The 15,168-nt window shown below is 41.5% G+C and overlaps 4 protein-coding genes across 8 annotated transcripts; 2 read left to right on the forward strand and 2 right to left on the reverse strand.

The window, feature by feature from the left end:
• Positions 1-907: 907 nt before the first annotated feature.
• On the forward strand, positions 908-1,499 carry her15.1 (hairy and enhancer of split-related 15, tandem duplicate 1). The gene is made up of 2 exons (XM_071896018.1): positions 908-970; positions 1,083-1,499. Exons 1-2 carry the CDS (start codon positions 908-910, stop codon positions 1,497-1,499), a joined length of 480 nt encoding a protein of 159 aa, XP_071752119.1.
• Positions 1,500-5,327: 3,828 nt separating this feature from the next.
• LOC139909082 (transcription factor HES-5-like) lies at positions 5,328-5,921 on the reverse strand. The gene is made up of 2 exons (XM_071896019.2): positions 5,859-5,921; positions 5,328-5,744 (listed from the first exon to the last, which is right to left on the reverse strand). Exons 1-2 carry the CDS (start codon positions 5,919-5,921, stop codon positions 5,328-5,330), a joined length of 480 nt encoding a protein of 159 aa, XP_071752120.2.
• Positions 5,922-9,069: 3,148 nt separating this feature from the next.
• Positions 9,070-9,842, forward strand: LOC139909083 (transcription factor HES-5-like). Its single transcript, XM_071896021.1, has 2 exons — positions 9,070-9,138; positions 9,426-9,842. The coding sequence occupies exons 1-2, from the start codon at positions 9,070-9,072 to the stop codon at positions 9,840-9,842; spliced, it is 486 nt and encodes a 161-aa protein (XP_071752122.1).
• Positions 9,843-11,953: 2,111 nt separating this feature from the next.
• On the reverse strand, positions 11,954-12,659 carry LOC139909090 (transcription factor HES-5-like). 5 transcript variants are annotated; one of them, XM_078283723.1, is made up of 3 exons: positions 12,537-12,659; positions 12,088-12,421; positions 11,954-12,030 (listed from the first exon to the last, which is right to left on the reverse strand). In XM_078283723.1, the coding sequence occupies exons 1-3, from the start codon at positions 12,657-12,659 to the stop codon at positions 11,954-11,956; spliced, it is 534 nt and encodes a 177-aa protein (XP_078139849.1). The 5 variants fall into 5 exon arrangements, with proteins under 5 accessions (XP_078139849.1, XP_078139846.1, XP_071752131.2 ...); XM_078283720.1 differs by having other exon boundaries at positions 11,954-12,042; XM_071896030.2 differs by having other exon boundaries at positions 11,954-12,035; positions 12,084-12,421.
• Between the last annotated feature and the right edge of the window lie 2,509 nt (positions 12,660-15,168).

The following is a 15,168-nucleotide window of genomic DNA, read 5'->3' on the forward strand; positions in this document are numbered from 1 at the left end:
GTCTCTCCCTCTCATTTTTTCAGAATCTGTTTCCAATGGACACATACTATGTCTCTGCTTCCCATCAAACACTCAGTTACAATTAGGTGTGGAATTAAATCCACCTTTTTATTGCAGGTTTGATTCAGAGTAACTTTTGTTTTTATGTACTTAAGCTGCAATACAAATTGCTTCAGTGAGGACATTTAAGCTTTTCTAAGACTAAGTTTAAGTCTAACTGCCACATCTTTATGCACATTCTTAAAACAAACAATGAGCAGTAGTATCCAGTGTGTCAAGTAAGCATGTATCTTATCTCTTGGTCTTTAGTGGCTCTTACATTAAGCAGCAGTGTCTTGACCTCTAACATAGACAGTTTTGTCAAAACATGCACGATTCAAAAATGGTTTTTTAAACTTTTCATCATAAAAAGAGTGCTTTTGCTTAATTTCTCTACAACAAATAAATACATTTCAAACCAATACATCTCTACAGTCCCTTTGCAGTGATATGGCTGCAGCCGTCTGTGAATTCGGCATGTGCCTTATCTTTATGTCTTTAGTGGCCCTTATCAGGCCCCCTGTCTCCCCCACTGCCCATCTGCAGCAGCCTGATCAGATCAGACAGAGCGAAGGTTCCCAGGTAATAAAAGTGTAACGACCTGCTTGTGTTGGGTCTGTACCTTAGATATCTGCAGCACCGTTCCCTCCGCTGAGGCCGTGAGGCCAGTTAACCATGAGATAATTGATGCCTCTCTCCTATTGTTGTGTCGGCCTCGCCCACTGGCCTCAGAGTGTGGGAAAGCTAATCCTGCCTGGGACTCATGGCTTTGTAATGCTAATGTCCAGCTATAAATAGGGGAGAGGGATCCTCACTCAGATCACAACTCACTCTGCTCTCCCAGAGAAGCCCTGCACTCTCTACCAGAATGGCTCCTACCTACACCAGAGACTCTCCCTGCTCAATGCTCTCTACCAAAGACAGGCACAAAGTAAGTATTGCTATCCATCCAGAAGTGACTATTCAAATTACTGAACTATTTTTCCTTGTGGCTTGAATTTAGTGAACATATATCTGACCAAGCTCCTCATTTTGTCTTACAGCTGAGGAAACCAGTTGTGGAGAAGATGCGCAGAGATCGCATCAACAGCTGCATCGAGCAGCTCAAGACCCTGCTGGAGAAAGAGTTCCAGAAGCAGGATCCCAACGCCAAGCTGGAGAAGGCCGACGTCCTGGAGATGACGGTGGTGTTCCTGAAGCAGCAGCTGCAGCCTCAGAGCCCGGCCGCTCACAGGGCCCACAGCGAGGGCTACACCCAGTGCTGGAAGGAGACGCTGCACTTCCTGTCTGCCAACTCCTTGAAGGAAGTGACGCTCCCGCACCTCCAGTACGTCCACGCCGCCCACAGAGCCGGCCAGGACATCTGCCCCACCTCTGCCCTGTCCTCCGTCCACAGCCAGAGCCACAGCCAGGTGAAGCAGGCTCCCAGCACCACCAAAGCTGTGTGGAGGCCGTGGTAGACGCTCCAGAGACTCTTTCTCAGACTGGATGGCTGTTCGCCGTCATGAATGCTGTAGGAGATGGATTTCCAGATTATTGAAAGGATGTTTTTTTCTATTTTTTGAAATGAACTTTCTCATGCTCTTAAAGAAAGAGTTGAAATGACGTTTAGATTTCTTCATATTGAAGAAAGTGTTCTGAAGGGACGCTGTTGACCATGTTGTTGTCGACAGTGTTTGTGCTCCCTTGGCGCACAGTTGTACTTCATTAATCCTCCCATTTTCTATGAGGATGGTTTGTAAAGATATTGTCTTCATGTGGATGTTTGCTAAGCCAACTGAAACCTTGCCTTAAACCTCATTATGATTCTATTAGTCTCTTTAAATGATGTTGTTTTCACTTATTGAATGCCTTTTGTAAAGGCTTTGTTGGAACCCCAGGTGTTCCAAAGGAGGCATTGTTGTGCCGTGAAGTGACATGTTGACACTGTGTGTTTGCTGCAATCGCTTGGTAAAGTGATTAAATGTTATAACAAAACCACTTTTCTTGTAGAAAAGTAAAGCCTTTAAAATTAGTGCATGTAGTCTCAAAGAGAACTGTGCATAACAATTTGCTGACTGAAAATAAACATTGTACAAATGATCATGCTCTTTTCCGTGTTTCCTTGTTCTGGAGATTATGCAAAAATAAGAAAATGTAACTTTCTTTCTGTAGTATATAATAAAATATCAATATGTCTATTGATATTTTATTTAATAAATCATTAGACAATTTCAATAGTTCCACTGGGAATAATTATTAAATTGAAGGCAGGTCTGACCTGCTTTGAACAACCATCATTATCGCCTCTATAAAACATTAGGATAGAAGGCATAAATCTGCTGGTGAGCATGATAAGGGAGTATTGATTGGGTTTTACGTTCATTAATCAATGAACATGGAAGTTGTTCTGTGTAAACCACTGATACAGCATCTGACCTCATGGGTTTAGAGGTCTTCCCACTTTCCCACACTCTTTAACCAATACAAACCCCTTTGTGACAACAGATAATGCCAATTATTATGCATTTGCCTGTGTGTGTGTGTGTGTGTGTGTGTGTGTGTGTGTGTGTGTGTCTTAGGAGGGAGAGGGGGGGTTGAGAGTCGTGTTTGTATCTCTGAGATGTTATCAGGGTTTGGGGGTCAATTCAATCGATTCGGGAAATGGATTTTACTCAACATGCGAAAACTGGCGCTTGTTACCCCTAAAAAGATTCTTATGTAATGTGAATGTGTTTCTTTATTGATCCCGTTCTCTTTTTGCTCGCCCCTGGAGCTGGTAGGTTTTTTAGTGTCGTGCTCCAGGACACTTCAGCAGGGCCGACGGTTCAAACCTGAGACGTCCAGCTGAAGAAAGCTCTCTGTCTACTCACTACACCACCCTGTTTTCTACCCAATCTTATGCCCATTCTACAGTGAAATTATTGAGCATGAAACTACTACCATAATTATACAAACTGCAGTGTCAGTGTGCAATGCATTGAGTGAATTGAAGGTGAATTGATCCCAATCAATGTTATTATGGGAGGCAGGGTGGCCTAATAGTTAGAGACGGGACCTGAATTCAAGCCCCGATGTTGTGTGCATGTCTGTGTACGTGTGGGCTTGTGTGTTTGTGTGTGTTTGTGTGTGTGTGTGTGTTTGCTCAAGTACAGTGTGTAAACCCCTCAGCTCTCACCTGGGAGAACAGACCTGCCCTGCAGCCTGGCTTACACCTGCTTGCGTCAGACGTGGGGCAGAGATTTTCCCACGGTTTTACGCAGGTCTGGTTACAAGCACAGGCCCATCCTGTCATATACACATCAACACCGGGCTCTTCAAAGACAAGCTCACCCAGTGAGTCTTGTTGTGTTACGAAGCCAATAAACTCCAGCTACTGTAGGCGTCTCCTGTTGTTACCCTTACCCTTGCACAAAATGTCAGAAAATCCAGAGTGAAATCAGACAGCAGTTCAAGTGTGATCAGAGATCGATTGGAAAAAAGCTTGAATCAGTCAAACAATAGTCAAGTCGTGATCAGAGATAAAAGAATTAGACATTCAATTTAATATATTGTGCATATATGCAAGATACAAGCTATTGATTGTTGAAGTGTTTGAGTGACTGTATCTTTCAATTGGAACAGTTATCTACTGATTATTTGACACTGACAAACACCATGTGGATAAAATGGCAAGCCTAGTTTTCCCTCCAGATCTAGAGACAGATTTGTAAGGGGAGGAAGGGGGGGCAGCGGGGTCAGGAGGATTCTCACCATCATGGCTGGGGGATAATTTAACACGGCACACTTCCTTTGTCCCGGGGATGAAGGGGGAGAATGGCTCAGGAGTGTGGGAAAGCTGTGGAGAGGCAGGCTCCACACAGGGGAGACGCGCCCTCCAGCCCGGCAGCGGCTCAGCTTACCAGCTGTTTGATGAAACCGGAGCTGACAGAGCCCACTACTCAACGGCAGCCTGGGGCTTAGCACACAAAGCACAAGGCAGGCACGCTCGGACACACTCGCACACAAGCGCTAACCCCGCTCACGGGCGCCCTCCTGCACGTGTGAGAGCATGGTTTCTGAATCCGATTTACAGAGGACATAAGGTTGATTACTCAAAACATGCTATATGCATAACCCTTATGTACTTTACATATGCAGGCCCTGTCCCACATGAGCATGGACCCTCTCACATTGACACACCCCCCCCAATGTAAAAACATGAGAAAACACCTGACTTTTACATGAAGTAAACTGACCAGGTGAATCCAGGTGAAAGCTCCCACATTTTGAAAACCAATTCAGTCATGAAGGATATTTGTAGATGAAAAGGAGGAAGAAGGATTTGATCCTTGAGACAGTTGAGACATGGCTGTTAAATATTTGGAAGTAGTATGTTGTATACATGTATTCAAACATACAGTATACTCCAGGGATATACTCCAGAGTGACATAGAAAGGCAGGAAATCATGGGATGAAAAGCGGAAATACAGAAATTTCTATTTGAAATCAACTGTTCATGAAATCAATATTCATGTGTTCTGAAAAATCTTGAAAAACCAAGAGTAGTTATATCTCTTATTTACCTGTTATCAGCTGTTGTTTTCATCTAATGATTTCTGAAGGATGGGTAATTTCTAATTATCTTAAAATAACTACTCAATGCCAGTGTGATATTAGTGTGATGCTGAATTACAATATTGCAATATCTTGACATTCACTTACAGTGATCAGAAATAATGTAGACCGTTCTCTTTACCACTCTGCTGCAGAGCAACAGTGGCTCTTGTACAGTTTAATATGATTGAATGTCTGGAATGAAATTAAACAAGGGAAATGACTCAAACTTTGAAAAATATAAAATAATTTTATTTGGTGTAAACATCAGTTGGCACATATGGTTTAGGCTCGACTACACATAACAAAATAATATTTCACAGTAATATTCCTTTACAAAAGGTTCCCAGATTCACTTCACATGGAAGATGTCATACATGGGAGAAGTCTTCTCCACTACATTATGCATTACAGTTTATATTCATCATTAGAATTAAGTCATCGACTCCACAGGAGTCAAATATCTGATTGGTAGGAGGTTTTCATAATGCGAATGCAAAATTTCCTACACATGCACATTGAAAATTAGCCTTTACATTGTAACGGCTCATCGGCTCCTTACTGGAGTAAATAAAGCAACAAATCTTGTTACATGATGCTTCCTGTCCAACATACAGTAATTCAAGGCCACAGTCACTGAGTGTAGAAATATCCTATACAGCCTTCATGACGGCGAACAGCCATCCAGTCTGAGAAAGAGTCTCTGGAGCGTCTACCACGGCCTCCACACAGCTTTGGTGGTGCTGGGAGCCTGCTTCACCTGGCTGTGGCTCTGGCTGTGGATGGAGGACAGGGCAGAGGTGGGGCAGACGTCCTGGCCGGCTCTGTGGGCGGCGTGGACGTACTGGAGGTGCGGGAGCGTCACTTCCTTCAAGGAGTTGGCAGACAGGAAGTGCAGCGTCTCCTTCCAGCACTGGGTGTAGCCCTCGCTGTGGGCCCTGTGAGCGGCCGGGCTCTGAGGCTGCAGCTGCTGCTTCAGGAACACCACCGTCATCTCCAGGACGTCGGCCTTCTCCAGCTTGGCGTTGGGATCCTGCTTCTGGAACTCTTTCTCCAGCAGGGTCTTGAGCTGCTCGATGCAGCTGTTGATGCGATCTCTGCGCATCTTCTCCACAACTGGTTTCCTCAGCTGTAAGACAAAATGAGGAGCTTGGTCAGATATATGTTCACTAAATTCAAGCCACAAGGAAAAATAGTTCAGTAATTTGAATAGTCACTATGGTGGATGGATAGCAATACTTACTTTGTGCCTGTCTTTGGTAGAGAGCATTGAGCAGGGAGAGTCTCTGGTGTAGGTAGGAGCCATTCTGGTAGAGAGTGCAGGGCTTCTCTGGGAGAGCAGAGTGAGTTGTGATCTGAGTGAGGATCCCTCTCCCCTATTTATAGCTGGACATTAGCATTACAAAGCCATGAGTCCCAGGCAGGATTAGCTTTCCCACACTCTGAGGCCAGTGGGCGAGGCCGACACAACAATAGGAGAGAGGCATCAATTATCTCATGGTTAACTGGCCTCACGGCCTCAGCGGAGGGAACGGTGCTGCAGATATCTAAGGTACAGACCCAACACAAGCAGGTCGTTACACTTTTATTACCTGGGAACCTTCGCTCTGTCTGATCTGATCAGGCTGCTGCAGATGGGCAGTGGGGGAGACAGGGGGCCTGATAAGGGCCACTAAAGACATAAAGATAAGGCACATGCCGAATTCACAGACGGCTGCAGCCATATCACTGCAAAGGGACTGTAGAGATGTATTGGTTTGAAATGTATTTATTTGTTGTAGAGAAATGAAGCAAATGTACCCTTTTTATGATGAAAAGTTTAAAAAACACTTTGTTATTCATGTATGTTTTGACAAAACTGTCTATGTCAGAGGTCAAGACACCGCTGGTTAATGTAAGAGCCACTAAAGACCAAGAGATAAGGCACATGCTTACTTGACACACTGGATGCTACTGTGACTTGTTTTCTGTAGGACTGTGTTTTGCATAAACAAAGATGTGGTAGCTACTCCGAGTCACACCTGTGACAAATTGGATAGTTGTACTTTAATAAAATGTAACTATTGCACACTGACTGTAAATTAATATTAATATTTGAGCACCTTTTATAGCATTTGTTATAGTTAGATAGTTCCAAACAATTTGCTATTGAAATATATAATATACAAAATTGAATGTTTTGGGCTTGGGAATTTGGGAATATTTTTGCACACTTTCTTCCTTTCTTAAAAATGGACTGTACTCTTGACTTCAATTACCACTTCTAAGTATTATTGAAAATACTTAGTGGAATATAAAGGAAGCACACACTCCTGTATCTTCTCTCATCTCATGTTAAATATTTGTTTTACATTGGTAAAATAATGATATTATGATCTTTGTCGGCATTACTTTTGTCTTCCACTGTCTTCAAGTTCCAGTTTCATTCTGCCCTTGGTGTCATTGCTGTCATCATGCAATGATGTGTCAAGCTAATTATTCTGCCTGTCTCTCAAGGGAGAAGGCACACTTCAACTTCCACCTCAACCCTAAACTCTGTCTCTCTTCTACCCCCCCCCCCCCTTCCAAGCTGTCTCTTTCTCTGCCTGACTGACTGCACTGCCTGTCTGTGTGTTCATCTCTTTTTTTTAAAACCAGAATAACTTTAACTCCCCATACGAAATTAATGTACTCCAATTATTTGTGGTCTAATTACCACAGAGGAGCACAATCAAAAATTAGTGCTACTCAGCAACTGTTATGTATGGTGCCATAGACAGATAAACACTCACACATATGATACATTCAATATCTATGGGAATCTAAAGTCAGTAGCAACATTGGACATACAAAAAGCTACAACTGCAACATTTGAGTTGAATTCACAATGAGCATCCAGTAGTGCCGAAGTACAATGTGACAATGAAATAGTATGAGCTCAATAGGAATGAGTAGAAGAGTTTATAAATTGTTTCTAAACACTAATATCTCTCCTGTCTGTCTGTCTATCTGTCTGTCTGCTACTCCATATCTCTCTCTGTCTGGTATAAGTTTTGTGTTTCAGTCTATGTTTGTGAATTTTTTGACAGCCATCTGGACATAATTTCCACATACATACTGTACACAAATAGCAAGTACAAAGCATTTCATTGGTGGATTATTCTGGTTGACTTGACAACCCATTCTGTGGCCTTTAGGAACAATTGTGCCACAGCTATCGGTTAAACTGCACTTAATCAGCCTTGTGGCATCTTATATAGGCTTATCTGTCTATGAATATTTGAAAAAAAACAAAAACAATTTTATCATCATATTGTCGATCATCTGTGTTGTTAATGCATATAGAGGGGAAAATAATACAAACATAATAATAGATAGGCTAATACATAAAGGACAAACTCTCTCTCTCTCTCTCTCTCTCTCTCTCTCTCTCTCTCTCTCTCCATATCATTTGCTTCGGTCACTTTTCTTTCTTGTTATCATTTGTGCTTTAACCTCCTGCGGCGTGGCGCGTGGATCTCACCCATGCTGTTTGGTGTGAAGATGCGTCTTTGATGTTCGTGGAAACGTGTGCAGGCGCACCTCTGCTTCCCCTCTTCACACCTCGCGTCAGGGATCAAACGCAGAAAACCCCTTATTTTCCTCACAGTAAACTACACTGCAAAAAAATATCCATCTTGACAAGACAATTAAATCTCGCAGGTTATTGATTCTGATAATCTTATTTTTCGCAAAACAATGGGAAAATCTGCAGATGAGGTGAGATAATTTCGACTTTGAGGAGTTTTCTTGAATCAGGCGTCATTTTCTTGATGCTAGTGGAGTGATCCGCCTTATTCTGCCTTGCTTAAAGATATGGATAGTTTCTGGAAATTTCCCGAAACAAGCGAAATCTCACTAGCAGACGTTTTTAAAATGTTTTACGAAAAATACGATTTAACATGGAATACTAGAGTTGTTAAGGTGGACAATTTCTGCAGTGTTGTTTCCTATGGGGAAAAATGTTTTCTGTGTTTGATCCCTGACTCAATGAGAAGAGGGGGAGCAGAAACGTGTCAGACTCGGTATGAGCCAAATGACTCGTTTAGTTGGATATTTTTTTGCAGTGTGCGCTCGGTCCGGCGCACATGGCAGCCGCGGCACACTTTCTGGTGGCTGCATGTCGCACTTCTGTCTGAACAGAGAGAGGAAGTTGAGGAGATGGAGGAGGTGTCATAGACAGGACATTTTGTTTGTTGTCTTGAATTTATTACAGGACTGGCTCACTGTCGACTGTGGGAAAGTCTCAGGTGTTAAAAGTCCACGCACAGGGCGCCAGACAGAGATCCTGCCGGCCTTATAAATAGCCCTTTACATCTGGACAGACCAAAAGTGACTGAACTTTTTGTTGTTGTGCCACCGACTAATCCGTGCTTGCTGAGGAAGAAGGACTGAGATTGAAGACTGAAGATTCACTGTCTCTTTTTCAATTTGCGATGGCTCCTGTAACCCAAAACAGGTCTGAGGATCGGCCTGCATCTGTTGAGAATAACAGCTCCAACAAGGTGAGTAATTTCGGATATTTGGCTTTTTCCTGATTGCCATTAGATGAAACTTCAATAATCCCCGCGGGGAAACTGCATTGTAGTAGAGAAAAGGATAGCTATAGCCTAGAGAACATACTGATGATATTACAGCAGACACGTAAATGGAAAAAATAAATAATCCCAATGTAAACGTTTTAGGCTACATGAGCCTTTTCAGATTGCTCCTCTTCATATTTGATCTAACTTATCTAATTATCTATTGTTTATCATTTATCTAATTTCGACTTTTATGTCTTATACCCTAGTTGCGAAAACTCATGGTGGAGAAAGTAAGGAGGGACCGCATCAATCACAGCATCGAGCAATTAAGAGCACTTCTGAACCAAGGAGAGCCGAGCGGCGGGCAGCCGCCCAACAAGCTGGAGAAAGCTGACATCCTGGAGATGGCAGTGAGCTTCCTGCGGCAGAGGGCCATGGCCTGCGTCGCTCCCAGCTACTCCCAAGGTTTCTCCCAGTGTCTTCAGGAGACCCTCCGGCACCTGTCGCTTCACGCCCCTCTGCAGCCCGCAGAGAGAGAGGAAATCAAGCGCTTCTACGTCCTCCAGAGAGCCGCCCTGCAGCGGCACATGTCAGGAGAGCAGGGCCGACGGACTGTTGCGAGGAAGCGGTCATCGTCCAGGTCATCAGCGCGGTCCCACAGCTCACTGTGGAGGCCGTGGTAGCTCGGACATATGCAGCGATCAAACATTTCTCTATGGACAAGCAGTTACAGGCTGCGCAAATTATTATTGTTGGATGAGGTTTGATTCTTTGTGCGCAAATGTTGTGTTTGTCTATGCCACGCATGGTGTGTGCGTGTGTGTTGACTGGAAGCTTTGATATCGTCAGCTGTGCAACATTTGCACATTTTTCGACATGTGCCCTCCAGATTTGTCTACAATGTACGGCAAATGCAAATGTTCGAACTGTTTTAGGCCTATAGTGATATCGTCGATTTATTTTGCCTTTTATAAAGGCGTTATAACAGGCCTTCATAATATGCATTTTCTCATTCCAACAGTAAACTTCATTATTGGTTATTTTGTAATTGTATTGTGTATTTCCGTATTAAACATTCCTAATGTTTATGGTGTTTTTTCAATCTCTGTGATAATTTATTTGTTTCATTCAATGATCATTTGACCTTCTTAGTATCCTCGAGTATGGGAAAGCCAAAATAACCATCCATAGAGACACATTACTGCCCTCACATGAACAGTTCTTCCCAAAGTTTTGCTTGGTGGCAAAACTTCAGCACCATGGTCAGCGCCACGAGCGCCTCCTAGAGAGGAGATCAAGGCGTCACTGTGGAAAAAGCTCAAATATTTAACGTTTCCTAATTGACAGCTGACATCCTCATCCTACAATGTAAAAAGTAAAACAAATACAAAATAAAAAAAAAAGAGTGTATAGGCTACCACGGGAATATTATAATAGTTAAATAACCAGGTGAGTAAACTGGGCCAGGTGGACCTTAAATCTAGTATAATTAATTAATCAATGCTTGAGTTTTTTCATGTATTTTCTTTTGAAAAATGTTTTACAGGTACATGAAATATGCAAATTGCTGACTTTATCTAAAGAAGGTAAAATATCTCAGTTGGCAAGAAAGACTTGATTCAGTCTGAACTGAAAAGCCTGAATCAAGGCTCGGTGATGCAAACATATAAAATCTAGACTTTCTTTTTTCCATCATCATAATTCAGCTTTGCATAAGCCAAAAAACTTCAAAGCAAGGTTAAATGATTGATGTTTGTTTATTCAAACACGCTTAATAAGGCATAAGGTATAAATGTTTCACATTACAAGATAGGAGTGATGACACATCACAACAGGAACATGAACATTTCTCCAAGGCACAATGTACTCAAACAGAGTAGATGATAAACATAAAGATGCTCTTCATAGAAGACATACAAAACAGTTTAGAATAAACAATAGATTTACACAGAAAAAGAAAAATCTCCATTCAGTGAAAGATATTCTGTTTGGTAATAAACAGACACATCATAGTACTTTGCTCAATAACAAAGCTAAAAGGGAAAACAAAACAATCTTGTCAGTTACTATTAATCACACAGTGATAAGCACAGGTCCTCTTTGAAGATTAGTAAAATAGTAAGAAAGATACAATAAATTCACATTGCAATAATCATGTTACTGTCACGACAAAAATGTAACAGTAACAATATTCTGTTTATCCAAAGGATATCATTTTTGAAGTATTGATCTTACAACAGATCAGTTTTGGATAATCACAGAGATAAAAAGTATTATGAAGTTGTCCTCACAGAACAAGACAAATTGATCATAATAGATCAGTCAATCAAACTACATACAACAGAATTTGCAGTATATCTCAAGTCAGAAGGAAAATAATACAAGCATTTTCACAGAAAATACATTCAGGCAGACATGCATGTCTAAATGCATGACTCAAGCTCTCAAGTCATTAAATGCCTTCTGTACATACAGAAGAACAAAATCTATCTACCCTCCGTTTGGAGGTAGTGTTGTTAAACACTTCATCTCACATGAGACTTAATTCATGCAACATGCATGACAAGATGCTCTCTTTCTAAACATGGAAGATATTGTTGCTAAGTTTCAGCATTTCCTTAGAAAATGCTCTTTTACAATATCAAGAAAGTTTGAAAATCAAACAAAAGTAGTTAAAAGGCCTTCTGTTCATACAGAAGAACAAGTTTTTGAACTTTGAAGAATTCAGTTCTTGTAATCTTTGACCAATATGGTCATTTCAGTTTGTGTGGTGTGAGCTCCAGTCTGCAGGTCTCTACCACGGCCTCCAGAGGGCGCTGTGGACTGGACTCTTCTCTTTGCTGTGGACTGGACTCTTCTCTTTGCTGTGGACTGGACTCTTCTCTTTGCTGATGCTGGTCTGGACTGGGCAGCTCAGAAGAGACAAGCCAGTCTCTCTCAGGTTCTGATCAGAGGAAGACTGCAGGTTGTGGAAGTGGTTCAGCAGTCTTCTCTGGGACTGTGTCTTCACCTCCTCCTTGGACAGGAAGTGCTCCACCTCTTGGACACACCTGGAGTAGCCCTGATTGACAGCTGCTGAGTCCACAGGTTGGTGCTGCTGCTGTCGTGTCAGGAAGCAAACTGTCATCTCCAGGATGTCTGCTTTCTCCAGCTTGGAGTCAGGCTGCTGTTTGAGGAACTCTGGACCCAGGAGAGACTTGAGCTGCTCAATGCTGCTGTTGATTCGCTCTCTGCGTAACTTCTCCACCACTGGCTTTCTGAGCTGCAGAAGGAAGAAGAAAGTCATTAATAAACTTATTCTGGAGAATAACATGAAGATGAATCAGTAGGAACATGAATGATGTTGAAGTGTCCATGATCTTGAGCCTTCAATTTACCTTGTGTGTCAGAGTCAGCTGCTCCTGAGAATTGGTCATTGCTGAAGTGATTGTAGGAGCCATGGCTGGATCTCTGTGCTGTAGAGGTTTCTGTAGAGAGAATCTGATCTCTGCTGGCTTCATCCCTCCTATTTATAGTCCCAAATTTCCATATGAATGTGTGGGTCTTGGTCTGGTTGGACTTTCTCACAGTCTCAACCAATCAGAGAGCTTGGTAAGACAATAAGGGATGCAGCATGCTGAATGCTCTTATTGCTGGGGGACAATGGTTAGATCTCAGGGGAACAGATGGAGGACTGGGGGTGATGGAGAGAGACTCACAGAGCTCTGTGTGAATCTGGGAAAGTGGTGACCCTGCAGAGAGAGCAGATCTGCTGCCTCATGTTGGGATCAATGATGCAGACTGAGCACACGCTCATCAACCCATCACACACGTGGGAGACTGACATTGATCCTGTATTTAAAAAAATTCTTTCTACGCCCCTCTTGAAGAATATTTTCATTAAGGACAATCTTCTTATCCCAGAGCTTGATCACATTTCATACCTTCTTGGTGGATTTTAGCCATGGCAGTGATAAAAAAAATTCAATTCCAACTTTCAAAGCAATATAAGCAGCCAATTCAAATATGCTTAATTAACAGCCATATGGAATGAAGATGGAAGAAGATTTTATGGACAGTGATTTTCTTAAAATATCTTTCGAGAATAAGGAAAAAATATAAAATATGTATACAAAATGTACAGGAAAATGATTACATTTACAATATTTGTTCAGAAAACTCAGTTACCTCACAGGATAGCATTTTCCTCAATATTTAAAATTTAGCCCAAAATGAATAGCCCAAAATGTTGGGCTCTAAATGTTGTCATGCAGAATAAACAACTTAAAAGTGAATTTATGTGCAGTTAAATTAGAACAGATGCAACTTTAATGATAACTTTGAGGAAATCGGGAAGTTATATAAATAAAAATATAATTTAATTGAATCCTGATTATGTCTACCTACAGGCAAGTGGGTAAAAGAGTTTATTTTCAGTAAAACTTGATTAATTCATTTGAATATAATTAATGTAACTTCCTTGTACTCTGAGGAAATATTGAGCACATGAAGAGATATTGGGGTGAAGCCAGATACGCGGTCCAGATGTAGCAGATGTGTCCTCTGTCCTAAGGCTGGTAGTCGGTGTGAGTAGAGAGTTGATCTCAGTTTCCCACACTGAGTCCTGCGTGCTGCGGTCAGTGCACTACAAAAGGTCTTTGAATGGAGCTTTAGTGAAGGCTGTTGGCTGTGTGTTGTAACAGAGACAGAGCCTGACGTCACCAACCATCTGGAGGGAAACAACACTATTGGCTGCTCTGAGGGTTTAGAATTAATATTCAAAGAAACATACAAGAAATATGAGGAAAATTATCCATTATCAAATGTCACAAAAATCACAATGGCAAGTCTTTTATAAGCTTATTGAGGATCAGTGTTTGAGATGATGAACAAAGAGTATAAATTATGTTGTGGAACGCCAACAATCTATACTCCTAGAATATTTTAATTAAAACTTCAGCATTAAATGTGAGGGAGGGGTTGATGTTTTTTTTTATTTTTTTTAGGACAGCTCTTTCCTGAAGTGTGCCAACTCCCCTTGGAGAATAGTCAGGTGCTGGTGGGGCTGAGGATGCTAATCACACTGAACTGTGACTCTGCTCTCCAGAGCTTTCCCACACTCTGCCCATTGACCGAGCTTCCACTCAACAATAGGCGCGTGCCTTGTTAAATGCTAATTCATCCCCACACAAGCAGCTCCCAACCTTCCTCCCACAGTGAAGAACATTTGAAAGTTGTTTAGAAACAAACACAGAAATTAGTGTCAGTAAATAAAGGGACGCAAGCAAGTACAATTAAAATTTATAATTAAACTAATTACATTTTGGTTTTTGGTACAATAGATTTTCAGTATAACTAATTTGACAAAAATGTTTAAATGAAAATTTTATGTATCTCTTCTTGTTCAATGTATCCCTACTATACGATATTCAAATTGTACTACTCTGTTTTTGAAAGTCAAGCATCACCAGGCAATGATTTTGACAAAATGGGTGATTATAGTGTTAAATTTCAAGCAAAATTAGTACTTATATTTAGACAAAGAAACACAGTTAATAGGTAAACAGGGCAGAAAGTTCCTCATTTGGGTATATTTTGTGAAAATCTAAAGTTGAAGCTATTCTTTGGTATGAAGTCCTTCCATCAGAAAGGAGTGCAATTCCAAAGCACTCTTCATAAAAATGTTAAAGAAATATTTTAACCCTGTTCATGGAACAAGCCAATGGATTAAAGACTTTCTAACATTTTCATAAATTGTGCCTTGGATTCACTTTCCGTAAAGAATTACAGCATTCAAAATTTGTATTTAAAATGAAGTGTGTTCAAATGTAGTAGCTAAAAATTGGATGGTTGATTTGAAATCGATCAATACTTCTCTGTATAGAGACACCCCCCCTCCTTCTCTTCAGGGTTGAGGTCTGGATCTATTGTCCCATGGGGGCTCTGTGAGTGAGTTTTCCCTGGTTTCCCACACTCTGTCCATTCACTGCTTTCAATGGAGGAACAATAGAAGTGTGTCTTATTACAAAT

The sequence above is a fragment of the Centroberyx gerrardi genome, chromosome 5 (assembly GCF_048128805.1).
Source record: "Centroberyx gerrardi isolate f3 chromosome 5, fCenGer3.hap1.cur.20231027, whole genome shotgun sequence".
Taxonomy (NCBI): domain Eukaryota; kingdom Metazoa; phylum Chordata; class Actinopteri; order Beryciformes; family Berycidae; genus Centroberyx; species Centroberyx gerrardi.

What these genes read in the sequence shown, in the direction of transcription:
- her15.1 (XM_071896018.1), top strand. Translation starts at nt 908, where the DNA reads ATGGCTCCTACCTACACCAGAGACTCTCCCTGCTCAATGCTCTCTACC. An exon ending in CTACCAAAGACAGGCACAAA is followed by an intron (nt 971 to 1,082) that starts GTAAGTATTGCT and finishes TTTGTCTTACAG; the next exon opens with CTGAGGAAACCAGTTGTGGA.
- LOC139909082 (XM_071896019.2), bottom strand. Translation starts at nt 5,921, where the DNA reads ATGGCTCCTACCTACACCAGAGACTCTCCCTGCTCAATGCTCTCTACC. An exon ending in CTACCAAAGACAGGCACAAA is followed by an intron (nt 5,745 to 5,858) that starts GTAAGTATTGCT and finishes TTTGTCTTACAG; the next exon opens with CTGAGGAAACCAGTTGTGGA.
- LOC139909090 (XM_078283720.1), bottom strand. Translation starts at nt 12,659, where the DNA reads ATGAAGCCAGCAGAGATCAGATTCTCTCTACAGAAACCTCTACAGCAC. An exon ending in AGCTGACTCTGACACACAAG is followed by an intron (nt 12,422 to 12,536) that starts GTAAATTGAAGG and finishes TTCCTTCTGCAG; the next exon opens with CTCAGAAAGCCAGTGGTGGA. An exon ending in TCAGAACCTGAGAGAGACTG is followed by an intron (nt 12,043 to 12,087) that starts GCTTGTCTCTTC and finishes GCATCAGCAAAG; the next exon opens with AGAAGAGTCCAGTCCACAGC.
- LOC139909083 (XM_071896021.1), top strand. Translation starts at nt 9,070, where the DNA reads ATGGCTCCTGTAACCCAAAACAGGTCTGAGGATCGGCCTGCATCTGTT. An exon ending in AGAATAACAGCTCCAACAAG is followed by an intron (nt 9,139 to 9,425) that starts GTGAGTAATTTC and finishes CTTATACCCTAG; the next exon opens with TTGCGAAAACTCATGGTGGA.